General features: G+C 36.8%; 1 protein-coding gene across 1 annotated transcript in view; it reads left to right on the plus strand.

Annotated features, from left to right (window-relative positions):
• The window catches only part of COL19A1 (collagen, type XIX, alpha 1), an 80262-nt gene that overhangs the window by 4053 nt on the left and 57091 nt on the right, over positions 1 to 19118 (plus strand). The window contains exons 2-14 of the mRNA XM_008582985.1: positions 2479 to 2541; positions 5510 to 5545; positions 6369 to 6404; positions 6502 to 6555; positions 7365 to 7418; positions 10757 to 10810; positions 11514 to 11603; positions 12373 to 12417; positions 12520 to 12597; positions 15159 to 15194; positions 15303 to 15356; positions 15464 to 15517; positions 16892 to 16933. Coding sequence (XP_008581207.1) covers positions 7389 to 7418; positions 10757 to 10810; positions 11514 to 11603; positions 12373 to 12417; positions 12520 to 12597; positions 15159 to 15194; positions 15303 to 15356; positions 15464 to 15517; positions 16892 to 16933 — 483 coding nt within the window. The 5' untranslated portion in view covers positions 2479 to 2541; positions 5510 to 5545; positions 6369 to 6404; positions 6502 to 6555; positions 7365 to 7388. The remainder of the gene's footprint in view (positions 1 to 2478; positions 2542 to 5509; positions 5546 to 6368; positions 6405 to 6501; positions 6556 to 7364; positions 7419 to 10756; positions 10811 to 11513; positions 11604 to 12372; positions 12418 to 12519; positions 12598 to 15158; positions 15195 to 15302; positions 15357 to 15463; positions 15518 to 16891; positions 16934 to 19118) is intronic.

Below are 19118 nucleotides of genomic sequence, written 5' to 3' on the forward strand. Positions count from 1 at the left end.
CGGCGGGAGCGCCACCGCGCTCCCAAGTGGTGCACTGTAGCAGTGCGCCACCGGGCCGGCCGGCAGATGTGATTTTTTTAAAGTATTTTATAGACCCCTTCCCTGCTTTCTACTTTTAATAGGTGAGTCTAATTACTGGGCATATTTTTCTTTCACACTTATGCACTGGAGATTTTAGCACCTACTGGATGGCTAACGTGAAGGTCACTCTGCTTATACAAGGGTGAAGGTCACCCTAATGCTTATACTAGGTCCAATTATTTCCTCTTTCAAACCAACAATAATTGATTCCTTAAATGTATTCATCAATTTTTCCTTCTTATTACTTTGGATATAATTTACTATCTCTAGGGGAAAAAATGGCTTCTCTTGCAGTGTGGTAAGCGGAAAACAATGGATAAACATTTAAGTGCTAGAAGAAAAATGCTTATGTATCTTACTCTGCATTAGGAAAAAACTTTTCCTTCTTATTACTTTGGATATAATTTACTATCTCTAGGGGAAAAAATGGCTTCTCTTGCAGTGTGGTAAGCGGAAGACAACGGATAAACATTTAAGTGCTAGAAGAAAAATGCTTATGTATCTTACTCTGCATTAGGAAAAAAAATTCAGCACACTAAACTCTAAATTTCATGGAAGAATAGTAAGTATTTAAATTTAGAATGTGACTGAATTTAGAGGAAAAAGCTATGAGTATATAGGTGGTATACGGACATAGCAAAACTTACGCAGTTGGTATTCAGGTGACAGGACTCTGGAAAACACTGATCTAGAATATGCATACTAACAAGTCTGCAAATTGTCTTCTTATCCTTAGCTCTCCCAAACAGGGCTTTGGTATTATTGGCTAAAATCTCAGTAATATAAAAAAATAGTACTGAGGTTTTAAAAATTTAATAAAATCAAGGTTACATTTACAAAATATATTCTACAAATCTAGAAGACTGATTAATAAAAACATAATCTTGTCTATCCAGTGTACAAAATCAAGATGTGGATTAGGATAGAAATGTAGAAATAACCCAAAGATTTTAGGACTATAGTAAATTTGTACTTAAAGTTCTTTTGGGTAGACTGTTGTTCAAGGCTTCAAAATAAGCAGGTACATCCACACGAGGGTACAGGATTAGAGACGTTCACTGCAGCCTTGTTTATAACAAAGAAAAGCTAGAGACAACCCAAGTGCCCATCAGTGGGGCTGGGGTAAGCCCTGGTACATCAACACATTAGAACATTATCCAGAGGTCACAATGAATAAACTAGATCACAGGTATCTATACAGATGGATATTTAAAACAATGCTGAGTGGAAAAAAAAGTCACAGAGTGTGTATACAAAATGAAGCTATTTATGGAATTTGTTTTCAATATTCAAAATAATATATAGCTTATAATTCCACATATGCAGCAAAAGTACAAAACTATGACTGAAAAGATAAATACTAAATTCATGAGTGTGGCTCCCTCTGAGATGGGAATAGAAATATAGGGGACTTCTTTGATTATAAATTTTATTTCTTTCATTTTGGGTGCCTGATACATGAAGGTCTGGTTTATTCTACTTTATGTTTTCTATATTTTTTGAAGCAAAAAAAAATAGACAAGATAGACAAGAAAGATATATGCCCAGAAATGTAATAGTGAACATCATTTTGCAAAAATGCTCTTAAGGTTGGGAAAAATTTTTTAAAAATCAGCATTACATATCTTCTAGTGGCTACATATAATGTCAGAATTATGTGGTTATGCAGGGATCTTGGTAAATGCTAAAAAAAGAAAAAAAGCACAATACTATGACTCCTCTGAAGTCTGATTAGTGATACAACTCCTTTCTACATGTATGATCTCTCAATTGTATTTTCTGAAAATACTCTTTATATGACACATACAAATTCCTCTTCAAGATTTTCAACCAGAATATCTTAGACATTTCTAAGCTGTCGTGGTCACCACATGGACAAGAATGCCTTCTTTGTCCACAGCCAATCATCGAAGCAGCAATATAAGTGCTGGAAACAGCTGAGACTCATTTTTCTTCATATGACTAGTGACTCCCCCCACCTAAAAAAAGAAAAAACTGTCTGAAATAAGATGAGTCTGGATTGTTATGTCAGTTAAACAATCTGATGTGTTCAAGATCACAAAAATTCATATTTTTTGGTACACCAGAATAAAATTATTATAATTTTTTTCTCCTCTAGACCTTTTTTCTTCAAATATAACTTTCATTTCACGTTAATTTTATAAATATCATAATGAAAAACAGATTTCTATGAGACCTAAGGGCATTGCAAAGTGCTAACAAACACATTTCTATGCAAATAACCTAACTCCGTTCAGAACTTCGCATTGTCTCTGACCGTATGTAATAGATAAATTCTATGTTTAGAAGGGGCCAAAGCAATCACTCTGTATCTGACAGTCACAACATAGCTCATCTAACCTCGTGCAAAATCTCTCTTCTGCTTTTTCTTGAAAGGGTGAAACTGGACTACCAGGATTTCCAGGGTCCATTGGCCCTAAAGGACAAAAAGGAGAACCTGTGAGTATTTTATATTTGAGGGCAGAAGAAGAATATCCAAATAATATAATTTAAAATACTTTTCCAAATTAGCCCAATTCCATGTACCTTGGTTGACTCTATCATGTTAAATAACAATAGATCAGATCTTTAAGCAAGTAGACGCTATGCTAGGCACGTACATTACAAGTATTAACTCGCTTTACATGTATTCACTCACTTAATCCATAAAAACATTCCTTGAAGTAGGCTATTATTACCCCCATTCTTCAGATGAGGAAAGTGAGGCCTAGATAAGTTAAGGGACTTGCTCAAAGTCACACAGCTAATAAGTATTGGAGCCATCAATCACAGCTAGGTGCGCTGATTCTAGAACCCAGGGTTTAAAATCATGAAGCTGCTCTGTTATAACTAAACACTATAGCTAAAATGAATAATAAAATCAGTATCAGTACTAATTTATTCCAAAAATTTGGAAACATTCATCTATCTGCTCAAACAACTGCCCTCAGGATACTTTCTGAAGTTATTTTCTTGTCTTGGTTGTCAATATGACTGTGGCCAGTTTCTTTCAAACTTAGTTCTCTTGGTGGAAAAAAAAAAGAAAGAAAAATCTCTGCTGTATCATTTGTATTCAGATAGGACCACCTAAAGAGTTACAGAAATTCTAATTACAAAAAAATGACTGCTGTTTTTGGTGGAAAAAAAAGAAAGAAAAATCTCTGCTGTATCATTTATATTCAGATAGGACCACCTAAAGAGTTACAGAAATTCTAATTACAAAAAAATGACTGCTGTTGTCTTTTTTCAAATGCTGCTCAAACAAAACAAACAAACAAACAAAAAAGCAGCCTTCAAGAATTAGAAAGAATCAGGCTTAACAAATGTTTTGTCTTTGCTAAAAAAAAAAAAATGTAATACATCTCAGATCACTTTTACCCCTTTCCTTGCCAGAGTGGATAAGGGATATTAGTTTACCAGGGGATAAAGAATGAAAAGGTCACTAAAATGCCTGCACTTGTCACTTCTGATACCTTTCATTGCCAGAACTAACTATGTGACTGCAAGGGAGCTGGGAAATGTGGGAAAGAAGGTGAGCCCCATAGTCTTAACACATAGGACACAAGGTGGAAATCACAGGGGCTCATGAAGTAGCTGCTTATCTCCCGTGAGTGATTTATTCAAGAGAATAGCGGTCCCTAAGAGAACTTTTGAGAGTAGTAATATCTACCATAATGGTTCTCATACCTTCTCTTGACTTTCAGATACAAAAGAAATTTTCCTTTTAATTTATGTTTTCCACCTTATTGACAATTCATTCAGTTCAAATAATAAGTAAATCAAATTATAAATCAAATCAGTCTCTCTGAACAGCAAAGCCTGGGATTAAGATCAAGCTGCCTGGGTTTAAATCCTGAACCAGCTCTTACTGGCTATGAGAACTTTGGAAAATTATTTAATTTCTCTGTGCCTCAGTTTCTGCATCTATAAATGGATATACTAATAGTACCTACCCCATTAACAAATGAGAATTAACTACATTAATAAATATAAAGTGATTAGAACAGTACTTGATACATTGCAAGAATTCAATAATTATTATATATTTGCATGACTTTAAATTTAATAAACTTTGATTGGGCACCAACAATGTAAAGGTTGATATGAGACACCAGAGGTGCTGTAGTAGTCAAGATGATTTACATCCCTACACTCGCAGAGTTTATAGCCAAGATATACAAAGAAACTAAAGTGGGATGAATGCTATTTTAGGGAAATAGAGGGAGCTATGACAACTAAGAGTTACTAAACCTTCTTGAGTCCCTTTTCTCATCCCTGAAATGGGACAAATAATATCTTTTGCACAGCATTGCTGTGAAGATTAAATGAGATCATGTCCATGTAACTTCAAGAATAGAAGGTAGTAAGAGAAAGCTTGTGTGTGTGTGCGTGCGTGTGTACATGCATGCGTGTATGTGCAGTGAGCCTGAGTTGTGGTGATAGTAACACAGTGACAGCAGGGAGAGTGTTGGTTAATAAGAGGAATCCCTTAGCAAAGCTTCTATCTCTTTCAGGACCTTCATACCTAAACCCAATGAGAACCATTATCAGTTCCACACACTTGTACTGTTATTCACCAGTAATTAACCCCTTCAAGTGATTTTTATTAAATTAAAAGTGAAAATTTTAGGGCCGGCCCAGTGGCACACTGGATAAGTGCGCCGCTTGGGAAGTGCGGCAGCGCTCCCACCCGAGGGTTCGGATCCCACATGTGACAGCAGGGAGAGTGTTGGTTAATAAGAGGAATCCCTTAGCAAAGCTTCTATCTCTTTCAGGACCTTCATACCTAAACCCAATGAGAACCATTATCAGTTCCACACACTTGTACTGTCATTCACCAGTAATTAACCCCTTCAAGTGATTTTTATTAAATTAAAAGTGAAAATTTTAAAAGTATTTCAAAAACAATGATTTCATGTGTTTAAGCACGCAGTTAACCAGCTGAAAGAATTCAAATGAATGTCTTTGCATTTAACCCTTAAAATTTAAAAAGTATTTCAAAAACAATGATTTCATATGTTTAAGCACGCAGTTAACCAGCTGAAAGAATTCAAATGAATGTCTTTGCATTTAACCCTTTGTTGCCCTCATACCCATTCCGCCTCCAGCTGGATGTGTGTGTGGTCATCTCCTATGTGAATCGGGCCACAGGAAGCTTCAGCCTTGGTCAGCATAATTTGTCAACCACTCGGGATTCTCTAAATAGTATTAGAATAATTAGCTCTTGTTCATTTAGGAGTTTTTAAATGAATTTTCACATGCTCCCTTCAAGCTGCAAAGGCAGACTGTGTGACATTCTGGATCATTTTAGAGGCTTGTTTGCAATGGAGGTCCGAGTTGAGCCTGCAGGATTTATCCACACCCGGGTTTGGAGAGTTAATTTCTAAAAGTATTTATAATTAATTCTGTTTTCTGCCCATTTTCCAAGGGGGAACATTTTACAAAAGGTGAAAAGGGAGATAGAGTAAGTACATGTTTTCTCATTATCCTGGGTTTTCTACTTCATTGATTTCTTTCTCTCTGATTTCTTGTATGTTTACTTTGGAGTTCAATAGATTTGATAAAATAAGCTCCCTAAGCATTTTACTTTTTCCTCTGTGATTTTTGACTCTTTCATTTTGATAAATGAGAAATTTTAGACCTTGTCAAGGGTTATCATGTGAGGACACTTTAACATTTGGTTTGGGTTGTATATATTTCTTTAACCCATTGCTATTAGTGATTGTTATTATCACTTAGGATATCTAAAATACAAAATCCAAATAAAAGATACCATTTTTTCAAAAATTCTGTTAATGACACAAATTGGATTTATCAAACAGATTAATAAATAGTGGAAAATAAGAAAAGCAAACTCATTATAGCCAATAGAGTAGAATCGCAAATACATATCACCTTAAATACTACTCTCCCCAACCCCCTTATGTGAAGTGTTAATTCTCCGTGATATGACATTAGTTGGTGGCAAATCATAATTATGTCAGCCAAGTAGAGAATGCAGTGATTGATAATGGAACATAATATCAGAAGTGACTTTGAAAACAAGAGTGACTTTGGAGGGAAAAAAACTATTTTAAAGAAGAAACAAAATAAGAAATTATTGCTTAGTTATTAGCAATAAGTATTTTGAATCATGTTTTGAAATGGACTTTTTTTGATTTCATTATGTCTTCCATAATTTCACCCTTTATTGCATGTTAATTAGTGGAAATTCAGTTAAAGTATCAGATATGCTCATCTCCGTTTGAATTTAAGCATTACCCATATGGTGATTATTTTATTTATAGGGAGAACCTGGAATAATAGGATCACAGGGAATAAAGGTAATCTCCTAGCATTCTCCAATTGCACATCCAACCTTAATGAGATTGTGAAAACTGAAGTAATGTTTATCTTTCCTTCTCAACCACATATGTTTAGGGTGAACCTGGAAATCCTGGTCCCCCTGGTTTAATAGGAAGCCCAGGACTAAAGGTATAGAAGAAATAACTAAGATAAATTATGTAATAACTTGGAAATTATAACCAATGTGTATAGAACAAGGCACTTTGATATGCCTCTCGTTTTCTTCACGAATGTTCTCAGAGACTTTATCGTGTTTCCATGGTGATTCTCCCCACCCACCTTGGCTACAGTTATTATACAGATAGAATTGTACCTTTTGGTTCACAATAGGATTTTAAAACTCTTTTTTTCAGAACATATTCACAATAGCATCCTTAAAAGCTTTAAGAGTAAATGATGTGAGCTAAATCTGTGAACCTGAGCTGAATTCAATAAGGGAACAGGATTCAGGATTCATTTCTTAGTCAAAATTATGCAACCCTGAGATGCTTGAGTTTCCCATGTGGGATTCCACAGGTATGTCCCAAGAAAGAGCAGCTTTTGGGAGGTGCAGGAGAGATTAATGTTCTGTGCTCCTGGTCAGTGTGTAAGACAAGTTATCCAGTTATCACGTGCTGGTGAGATAGACCCATTAAATGAAAATATTTGCAAACTATCTTGGTAAACCCAAAGCACATTTCAGTATCTGTGCTCCTGGTCAGTGTGTAAGACAAGTTATCCAGTTATCACGTGCTGGTGAGAATAGACCCATTAAATGAAAATATTTGCAAACTATCTTGGTAAACCCAAAGCACATTTCAGTATTATACAGAGAAGGTGGAATTGATGGAAAGTCCATCTTTTTACAAGTAAAGGTCACACCATGTTTCACAAATGTTCAGGTGCAATTTGTCTTTTTTTATAGCCAAGTTAAAGCACAATATCACCTTCTATTTTAGGGTCAGCAAGGACCTGCAGGCTCCATGGGGCCCAGAGGACCACCAGGAGATGTTGTATGTATAGGGTCTTCAACATTTTGAAATGACATTGAGACTAAAACATGTTTTAATGAATGCCAGCATCTGTTCATGGCTCAGTTATACTACATTTTCCAAAGTCATGGGTCATCCTTACCACTAAAACTGATCATACCCAATGTTAGGTGCTATTGGGAAAACTAGTCCCTTTCTATATTCATGTGAGGTCCTTTTGAGTATCATTAGCCTAATAAATTGGCCTTCGGAACTCAAGTTAACTAAATTATCATTTTGGGCATGCTTGTAAGTGGTATACCAGCAGTAGAGGAAATTGAAAACATCAAAAGAAATAAGAAAATCCAAGAGAGAAATCAAGCATTTCCCATATGCACAGCTTTTGATTTAAATCTCCATCTAAGAATGACATTTCCAAAGCTTCTGTTATTGTTTTTTAGCAAGAGCCCTCCAAAAAAAAAGTGAGTTTTTAGCTGAAAGTATTTCTGTAATACAGTTGGAGGAAGACCCACAGGCTTCATTATAACCCAGATTTTGTCGACTAACAATTCTCTCTCTCTCTCTTTCTGTCCCCCTCTTTTTCTCTCTCTCCTCTCTTCCTCCTCTCTCTCTCTCTCTCTCTCTCTCTCTCTCTCTCTCTCACACACACACACACACACACACACACACACACACCCTCACACCCTCACACCCTCTAAATGCACTTTTTCATCCATTCCCCCAGGTCAACTTTCTGTCCCTTGGACAACCTTGCCTTCTGACAACGTAGGAGCTGAGAGTTCACCATCAGTCCACACTTGAGCAAACTGAGAAAAACCCTCAGCTATGACTTCTTGGAGACTGATCACTATCTGGCCACAATTAGAGTTCCCATTAGGCAACTATTCGAATCTGTTCTTTTGCCTTCGTCTTGGGAACAGCCTCTGACTTCTTACTCTATTCTCTGAGCTCATTACCTGAGCCTCCAAGGATCTGTTGGTCAGCATGCATATTCTTCTTGGTACTTTGAACATCCAGTTCACAGAGCAAAACTTTTTATTGCTTCCCAAGCCAATTAATGGACTGCTACAGGTGTACCTAGTGGAGGGATCTTATGAAAAGAAAAAAAAAAAAATACTGGTGGCAGAGATAGAATCATAAAATGCTCAAGAAGTGAGATTAAGTAATAGTGTCTGGGGCTAAAAAGAGAATAAAATCAACAGGGAGGGAGCCACTGTGGCCCAGACATGGTAAGAACACATTTTTGTAGTTGTCCTATTGTCCCTCCAAATCATAACGTGATGCCACCAACCACCATCCTTCCACCCCTTCATGGCAACAATATGGGTGAGACCTTTGGTTTAATTCTCCTTTATTCAGTTTCTTTCCCCTCACATCCAGTTGACTTGAAACAAGCCACATATTTTCACTAATGTTTTTTCCTATCTAACAGGCCAAAGTCAACNGGGATTCCACAGGTATGTCCCAAGAAAGAGCAGCTTTTGGGAGGTGCAGGAGAGATTAATGTGCTGTGCTCCTGGTCAGTGTGTAAGACAAGTTATCCAGTTATCACGTGCTGGTGAGATAGACCCATTAAATGAAAATATTTGCAAACTATCTTGGTAAACCCAAAGCACATTTCAGTATTATACAGAGAAGGTGGAATTGATGGAAAGTCCATCTTTTTACAAGTAAAGGTCACACCATGTTTCACAAATGTTCAGGTGCAATTTGTCTTTTTTTATAGCCAAGTTAAAGCACAATATCACCTTCTATTTTAGGGTCAGCAAGGACCTGCAGGCTCCATGGGGCCCAGAGGACCACCAGGAGATGTTGTATGTATAGGGTCTTCAACATTTTGAAATGACATTGAGACTAAAACATGTTTTAATGAATGCCAGCATCTGTTCATGGCTCAGTTATACTACATTTTCCAAAGTCATGGGTCATCCTTACCACTAAAACTGATCATACCCAATGTTAGGTGCTATTGGGAAAACTAGTCCCTTTCTATATTCATGTGAGGTCCTTTTGAGTATCATTAGCCTAATAAATTGGCCTTCGGAACTCAAGTTAACTAAATTATCATTTTGGGCATGCTTGTAAGTGGTATACCAGCAGTAGAGGAAATTGAAAACATCAAAAGAAATAAGAAAATCCAAGAGAGAAATCAAGCATTTCCCATATGCACAGCTTTTGATTTAAATCTCCATCTAAGAATGACATTTCCAAAGCTTCTGTTATTGTTTTTTAGCAAGAGCCCTCCAAAAAAAAAGTGAGTTTTTAGCTGAAAGTATTTCTGTAATACAGTTGGAGGAAGACCCACAGGCTTCATTATAACCCAGATTTTGTCGACTAACAATTCTCTCTCTCTCTCTTTCTGTCCCCCTCTTTTTCTCTCTCTCCTCTCTTCCTCCTCTCTCTCTCTCTCTCTCTCTCTCTCTCTCTCTCTCTCACACACACACACACACACACACACACACACACACTCACACCCTCACACCCTCTAAATGCACTTTTTCATCCATTCCCCCAGGTCAACTTTCTGTCCCTTGGACAACCTTGCCTTCTGACAACGTAGGAGCTGAGAGTTCACCATCAGTCCACACTTGAGCAAACTGAGAAAAACCCTCAGCTATGACTTCTTGGAGACTGATCACTATCTGGCCACAATTAGAGTTCCCATTAGGCAACTATTCGAATCTGTTCTTTTGCCTTCGTCTTGGGAACAGCCTCTGACTTCTTACTCTATTCTCTGAGCTCATTACCTGAGCCTCCAAGGATCTGTTGGTCAGCATGCATATTCTTCTTGGTACTTTGAACATCCAGTTCACAGAGCAAAACTTTTTATTGCTTCCCAAGCCAATTAATGGACTGCTACAGGTGTACCTAGTGGAGGGATCTTATGAAAAGAAAAAAAAAAAAATACTGGTGGCAGAGATAGAATCATAAAATGCTCAAGAAGTGAGATTAAGTAATAGTGTCTGGGGCTAAAAAGAGAATAAAATCAACAGGGAGGGAGCCACTGTGGCCCAGACATGGTAAGAACACATTTTTGTAGTTGTCCTATTGTCCCTCCAAATCATAACGTGATGCCACCAACCACCATCCTTCCACCCCTTCATGGCAACAATATGGGTGAGACCTTTGGTTTAATTCTCCTTTATTCAGTTTCTTTCCCCTCACATCCAGTTGACTTCACTTGAAACAAGCCACATATTTTCACTAATGTTTTTTCCTATCTAACAGGCCAAAGTCAACACATCCTTTTATGGATTATATGTTAAAATTCTGTTATCTTGACAAAGATTCACATATAGAAATGTTATTATAACAATAGATATTCTAATTGTTCTTTCCTTTTAATTCTAAATTTGTAGGGATTGCCAGGAGAACATGGTATCCCAGGAAAACAAGGCATTAAAGGAGAAAAGGTATAGTTTACATTTTATTCATTTTTTATATTAAGTAGTTAGGTAGGAGGAAGAGACAGGATCATAAGGTCATTGGAGAAGTGCAAGAACAGCACAGATTTCTGAAATTTTGCAGGGAATAGACATTCACATAAACTATGGTGTGAACAGCGCCCCCTGGAGTTGTGTATTATGGCAGTCCTGGTTCTGTCATAGACATGTCATGTGACAAAATGAACTGACTTAGAGATGAAAATGTCAGGACTCAGAAAGTTTGTTTCAGGCCCAGCTACAGACTCTGGTATAGACCTAAGAAATCTCTTAATCCTTCAGGACCTGTTTCTTGATGTCTATATGGAAATAGTATATTAATGTTGAATCATTATTGGGGAATAACTTAAGGAAAAAACATATCTAAAGAACTTTATGCATACATATGCCCTTTTTGTGCATATATTTGTACACATGCATATGTTTCATGATACTGCTAAACTTATTGTAATGTAACTCACTACAAAATCTAAATGCCTTTAATATAACTAGAACAGTGCCTGGCATGACTTAGGGATTCGGTAAATATTATGAGGGAATGAGTGAGTGAATGAATGAATGAAAGAATGAAGTCTGACTGAGTATGATGCAAAGTTAAAACATTGGAAGCTATTGCTTCCTGACTTTCCACCATAAACCTGAGCAACAAAGAATCTTATCTTGTTTCCCTCAGGGAGATCCAGGTGGGATTATAGGCCCTCCTGGACTTCCAGGTCCAAAAGGTGAGGCTGGTCCTCCAGGGAAAAGCCTTCCAGGGGAACCAGTAAGTACCAGCCCTTTCACTATTGCTAGTATTTCCCTTGAAAGTTCATTAGTTACTACTTATGGGTTCCCAGTTTCAGATCACAAGTATAGGAATAAGTTTAGGTCTGCCTAAAAATATATGTATATATTCATCTTACTCTTTAGATCAGAGATATAAACTCTTTGAAAGTGTGGTGCAATCAAGGAGCTCTCTTCTGAAGAAAATACAGATGCGTACAACATTTTGTATAGGATTTCAGAAGATTCATAGGCCACCTGAATCCTATGCATTGATTCCTTAGGGATCTATGGATCCCAGGAAGGTACACTAGTTTTCAACCATAAACCTTCCTAGAGCACTATCTTAAAACTGCCTGAAATTTCCCTTCCAGGGGTTCTGTAGATGTTGCCATAGGCTATTTTCGAAGAAATGTCTTTGTGACCCAAACTGTTCTTTGGACATAGAAAATTGGATCACTGGAAAAACTAAATAACCAATGTTCCTGTTTCATATGCCTTTTTTTCTCATCCCCTTTGAACTTTTTTACTTTAATTAATAATAATACATCAGATGCCTCATTTTATAGATAAAAACCTCATATTTTAAAGTAACTATGGGAAATCTGTAACCTATTAAAGTTTGGGTTTCCTATTATTCTTTTACAGAAAAAGGTTTATTCAAATAAGATTAAAAGCAATGAAACATGTTTTTGAGTTATGGCTTCTAAGACATTTTTTACCTTTCTAGAAAAAGAAACATATTCATCTCTTTTTTTTTTTTCTTTTAGGGATTAGATGGAAATCCTGGAGTGCCCGGTCCCCGAGGGCCAAAGGTACAAAAACATCATAGCATTTAAACAATTAATAATTAATAAGATGTAGCAGAAAAATTTGTCTCTTAAGCCTTGCACTAACAGAAGCATCTCATTTCATAGGGTGAGAGAGGATTGCCTGGTGTCCATGGTTCCCCAGGTGACATAGGCCCACCGGGAGTAGGAATTCCTGGCCAAACAGTAAGTGGAATTCAGTATGACCCTTGAAACGTTGATTCCAATATTGTGAAACAAAATCCAGTGACAGATTTTAATAAGGAGATAATAATAGAAAGATTGGAGGAGGAAATACAAATAAACCTGATCCAGGGAAGACTGATGAGTTTAGAGGTATAGCACTAAGCACAGAAAGATTACTCAGTTTATTGACTTACAGATGCTAGTCACACATACACTGACTTTGGATTAGAAGCAATTATCTAACCCTTTATACTTTTATACTATATACTAAAAAGCACAAATGCATGTTTGTAAGATAAGACTACCTAATATTAGGTTACTATATATTGGTCCTTGTTATTAAGTAAAATAAATTAAGTTAAAATTTACAGTGGATAGAGTATGTATAGTATAAATGAAGTGATACCAAAAAGCTATAAGAAATGTCTTCAAGAATAGAGAATAGATGTTTTGAATGGTGGAAACAAATAATGGACAGGGTTTTTTTTAATGTATTTTTACTAGAAGGACAGAGCCTAGAGCAGTGCCTGATAATAATGACCACTGTATACATGCTTGTTGACTAATATTAAGAGATGAAACTTTTCATTTAAAATGAAAAAACATAAAAGATTTGGGAACAAAATAAGGGGAAATAAATAGTTCTTCTAATGACATTAATTTAGGGAATTGGCCTTTGGTGTAATGGAAAAACAAACTGTTTTCTCCTACTATACTCCTAACAGTCCACACAGTACTTCACTTCGGATACCTGATGTGTGGGTTGTTCCCGCACACCAATGGGGTATCCCATAATTCAATTCAATTCTAACACTATCTACCTGGAGTTAGAGTCAGAGCCCACTGGCTAAGGGCTCAGTCCTACAAGACTGAGACCTATTTCAGATGCCAGTTACAGATATGGGTTTTCAAAACTTCTCACCGACCAGCTGTGAATTGGAGGTTCCCATGACCCTCTCCTTGGGTTCTATTAATTTGCTAGAGTGGCTCACAGAACTCAGGGAAACACTTTCTTATGTTTACTGATTTATTATATTGATAAAGGATATAATAAGGGATACAGTTGAATAGCCAGATGAAGAGATACATAAGACAAGGTCCGGAAGGGTCCAGAGTACAGGATGGTCTGTCCCTGTAGAGTTGGGGGGCACTACTCTCCTGGGACACATGTGTTCAGCAACCTGAAATATCTCTGAACCCTGTACTTTCGGGATTTTTATGAAGACCTCATAATGTACACAGGATTGATTATTAACTCAATCTTCAGCTTCTCTCCCCTTCAAGAAGGATGAAGGGTGGGGGGTTTAAAGTTCCAGGTTTCCTATTATGGCTTGGTCTTTCTGGAGACCAACCCTCATCCAGGAGCCCACCAAGAGTCACCTCATTAGAACAAAAGATTCCAGGAAATTCCAAGGGAACAGGAGTTTTATATCAGGAATGGGCTCAAACACCAAATATTAGTACAAAAGTTTTTCCTAGCACCCTATTGTTAAGGAATTTAGAAGGGTTTGAGGAGCTCTGTGCCAAGAACCAGGGGCAGAGACCAAATACATATTTCTTATTATATCACAATATCACAGCCTTGTATTGAGGTTATCATGAAAGTTAAAAGAAAGCATAAATACTGCATGGTTATATTGTGTGTGACTGCTGTTTGACTTCCCAGGGCAAGAATATAAAAAAGGGGAGATAGGAGATCAAACAAACTGCAAAATTATATCAGGAAATAATTAGGGAGCTGTTGGAAGTTAAAGAAAAAAATCACTTAGGCACACAGAATATATATAGAGAGAGCAAAAAGTGGCTTTGGAAATGACAGTAATATGAATACTTATTTTAAAAAATAAGAAAGAAAGTCAGTGAGCAGTTACTGAAGTCAACTGCTAAGAAACCAGCTCTTTAGTTAGGTTGTAAATTCCTCTGTGACCCATGGTTACATAATAGGGACAGAACTTAACATCGTTAAGTTATCTGATAATCTTCCAGCTTCACTTTACTTACCCAAAATTCTAATTTTCTAAAACTAGGAAACAATAACTGATTGATGTTTCCTTCCTACTCTTGTCACTGAACATTGGTTCTGATGATTTCTTCAAAGAGAGAAACTACTCAAAGTAGAAAGCAAAAAGGAAAGGAAGCCCCAAGCCAGTTACCCCTGCGGGTAGTGTCTGAACAGCTAAAACTTGGATGCATTGTTTGTACCTTCGTAAAAATGCAGCAACAGATAGATGATGGTAACAGGAGATGTCCCAGCTATCTGAGCAAAGCCATGTTGATGTTTCTAGCAATAGGTATTGGATGCATTGTTTGTACCTTCGTAAAAATGCAGCAACAGATAGATGATGGTAACAGGAGAGATGTCCCAGCTATCTGAGCAAAGCCATGTTGATGTTTCTAGCAATAGGTTATCTGGTTAAGTATGTACTGACGACCTGAAAGTCTTAGCTGACTTTGCAGTTTTCAGAGCATGTGCCATGGCAAACCCTGCTGTTCCACTAAGTAAATTACAATATTTAGTCTGATTTAGTAGAATTCTGATCACTGAATCTCATTTTACTCAGGGCTCCCAAGGACCAGCTGGAGAGCCAGGTATTCAGGTAAGCTACTTAAGTTATTTAGCACAGTAAATCCAGCTTGCTTATTTGGAGGAAATTACTGAAAAACTGTCCTTGTAAGTAACTATTTTTAGTTTCCCTCTTTTCCAGGGTCCTCGAGGTCTTCCTGGGTTGCCAGGAACTCCAGGGTCCCCAGGGATTAATGTAAGGAACACCTTCCTACTCCTGTCCTACCACCACCACTGCCCTCCAATTTTAATCTACACCTGTACCAACAGGCAAAGACTTGAACATGATGCCTCTGTTTTCAGGGAGCTCCAGGGAGAGATGGAAAGCCAGGCCTGCCAGGCCCCCCAGGTGACCCGGTATGTAGACAGACTTTGCCTGATTTATGAATCTGTAATGCACCCAGAAGCCAAACAGCCTCCCAAGCACGTTTTGCTGTTCAGACTAATTAGAATGCTCAGTGACTGCTTGGTGATTTTGTTTATCCCCATTATTTTGTAGAGAAAAAAAATTCAAGCTGGGTCAGCAATTTTTGTATGTGATGAATACTGATCTCCTGAGGGTATAATTCAGCTGTACAATTTTGCCCCGGGCTGAGCCTTGGCATATAATGTCTCAATCCCATGGAAAATTGAGATAAAATATATAGCCACAATTTTTATTCTTTCTGATGCTAGTGACTAAATGAATTTCATTTCTCTAAATGAAAGTTTGCAGGTAACTTACCTACAATTGGTGCATATCCATTGATTCTGTGGCTTTAAAATGCTGAGTTGATTAAATTTTGAAAACTGGCTTGAGTAGGCTCTTAAAAAATGGGTTTAGGCAACTAAGCGTGTGTTCCAACATTTTATTTTAGGTTAAACCTTGATTTGAGTGACAGTGAAATCCCTTTAAATAGCCTCAGACTCTGCAGTTATAATTTGAGAGGCCATATGGTACATGATATTGTATTAAGAGTTTTGTATAATAAAATCCAAATCTGGCCTCTCAATTCTAAGCCTCACAAATCCTTTCTACCTCCCACACTGTTTGGGCCTTATGTGCCTTTGTTAGCTACGTGCAGAGGCATATTTTGGCCTTACTTTAACTCCACCACTGAGTAAATCATGGGTGCCTTCTCTGGAAATCTTGTAAAATGTTATTTGGATTTTCAGAGTGTCTCCCTGAAAAGACAGTTTACAGCATGTGGCTAAATGTGACCCAAGTTCCCTCAAGTGTCTGTCTTGCCTGTCATTTAAGCCAACTTTTGAACTTCCATGAGAAATACCTTTAAGGCAAACTCATCCAATACTTTCCATATTTCTCAACAGCCTGATAATGTGCTTGCCAGAGGAGTGATTTCCTTTTAATGAATGATCTATCTTTACGTATTATTTAAAACCAACAACATACTAGAGATGTCGTAAAGGTTGACGTGTCATGAAAATATAAAACAGAGATGCAGAATCAAAACTATGATGTGTGTGTATTTGCATGTTCATGGTAGAGGAATAGTGAATATTTCTTAAAAGTAGTTCTGAATTCTGTCCATGCTGTATGTCAGTTTCTTATATGAAACATAATGTGAAGCCAATGATTCTAACAGTTAGACTCTAGAAGTTCCTTGCCCCAAATCTCAATTGGCATGGCATTTTGAGGAAAAATATCTACTATGTATTATATGTTTGTATTATATTGTGTCCACATATATGTATAAATACATGTATTCGGTTTTCTCTCCTTAACCACAGATTGCACTTCCTCTCTTGGGAGACATCGGTGCCTTGCTCAAGGTACTCTGTTGCTATGTAAAAAATTATATGTTAATTTCCAGGAAAAATCAGAAATATTTACCAGAAATTGGGTTTTTTGCTTAACCTGAACTACAATTTAATTTTTAAATGGCAGGACATTTTTAAGACAGAAAAAGGAACATGTATCTTTATGTATCTTCCGCCATTTACACTAACTTCTCCACTCTCTTCTTCTTTACCAGTCTCTCATTCAGGATAGTTCTGAGATGAGCTACAGGGAAGGCATAGTGTCATTACCGTCCTTGAGCAGAGCATTCTCTCCTCTGGAGGAACAGCTTCCTCTGTATGGGTGTTACCCACCCTGGCTCACTACTAATCCTCTCACTGTGTCTTCCTTGGTCAGACCCAAGATGAAAACCAGCGCTGCTCTAAAAACAACTATCTTGCAAGGCTGTGTTTTGGATTTTACAAAATTCCAAAGCCGACAATTGCCCTAACACCTGTTATTCTGTTCAATGAAAATTACCTCTATCTATTATCCATCTCATGAGGAACAAATCTTTCTACCATTGTACATTGGCTAATAATTGGTGTGTCTTTATTCTTTCCATAAGAAAATCTTAAGACATTTTTTCAAGAACTTTAATGAAATCCAATTTCCCTTAATTTCCCATTCTGGTAACCTTAATCTAAAAAAAATAATGTCAGTTTCAAATGACTCAGAAAATTCTATTGACTCATAATGGTTACTATTTTTTAATATCTTACTAAAACAATCAATTTAATAATCAATTCTAAAATGTTGCTGAATATTGACACCCCAAGGTTTTGCTCCATATTGATTTGCCATGTTTATATGTCTACAGATCCAATAATTCATCCTTTTTAGACTTTTTGAAATATAGAAACCATCTTGGGTCTCTTAAGTCCTCGGGCATCTATCTTCAGAGTTCTTCAGGTATTATCAGTGGTAGTTCTATAATTATGTATGTATTTTTTAACTTCTTTACCAACACATTAGCCCTATGAAATGATCCAGGTGGTAAAATTAGTTGTGAAACATTAGACATAACTCTAGCTTTCTTATATATATATTCAGGATCTCAGAAGGACCACCATGAAGAGAATTGTTTAGCCCAGAATTTTTGAGACAATTTGCCTCAGAACCTTTACAATGTCATGCAAAATTAGCATTCCAAGGAGCTTATTTTTGGAAATCAGACTTATGCTGATATTCAATAGTCAAAAACATTGAACTTGAGTAGGCTTAGGCTTTCTTGCCAGCTTCTCATCGATGACAAGCTTCAGTTCTCTTTTCATGTTTGAATATTCTTTTCTTCAGTGATAAAGGATGGTAGAATAGAGACTTATATTGTCCTACCTTCTGTCAACTGTCAAACTATCTTCCTCAGTGGTCCTTGTTCTGTGCCTTTCTTAGTCATATTCTTATTCCAACAATTTATTTAAAAATAAGCCTTTATAGGGCTTTTCACAGACACTTTTCATTAGCTACGTGATAAGATTTATGTTTATCTTATAAGGTCAGACACTTAAATTCAAGCCTTTCCAGAGCAGCTAAAGGTTGCAGAGAAGGCAATGGAAAGGTAATTCCACATAGATTTCCTGTCTTTACTTGGATTTGACCTAGGAGTCAAGTTCAAATCACTCAAATAATTATTTCTCACGAGTGCCTCCACTAACAACAAAAAATAAATATTAGTAAACTGTGTGTACGGTTCTCCAACTAATTTTGCTTCCAAAAGGAGAAATTTTTTCACAGTTTTTCTTTCTTTGTCTTTTGGTAATTTATACTATTAGTTTGATGAACGCTGTAATCCGGCTGGTTATGCCAAACTTTATTACCACCTCCCTTTTTAAACAGGCTGCTGAGCACCTGAAATTCAGTCTGTGTTCTTGACTTATGTGGACATATGCATTTATTTATTTGGAATTTTCCATTTAAATATCATCAGAGGCATTTTTTAATTAAAAGTTCACCAATATCATAATCAGATATTATTGATTAGCTTTGTAAATAGTTTTAACCTCACAAAAAGTCATCTTTTTAAATTGGATAAATGAAGTGATCTAGCAATTGCTAGATCACTCATCTCTGACAAAGGTTCAAAGAGAGCTTAAAATCAAATCAAACTGCACTTTTACGAATATCTCAGTAACTTTATCTTTATATTCACTAGAACTTTTGTGGAAACTGCCAAGGCAG

The sequence above is a fragment of the Galeopterus variegatus genome, unplaced genomic scaffold (assembly GCF_000696425.1).
Source record: "Galeopterus variegatus unplaced genomic scaffold, G_variegatus-3.0.2 Scaffold2786, whole genome shotgun sequence".
Lineage (NCBI taxonomy): Eukaryota > Metazoa > Chordata > Mammalia > Dermoptera > Cynocephalidae > Galeopterus > Galeopterus variegatus.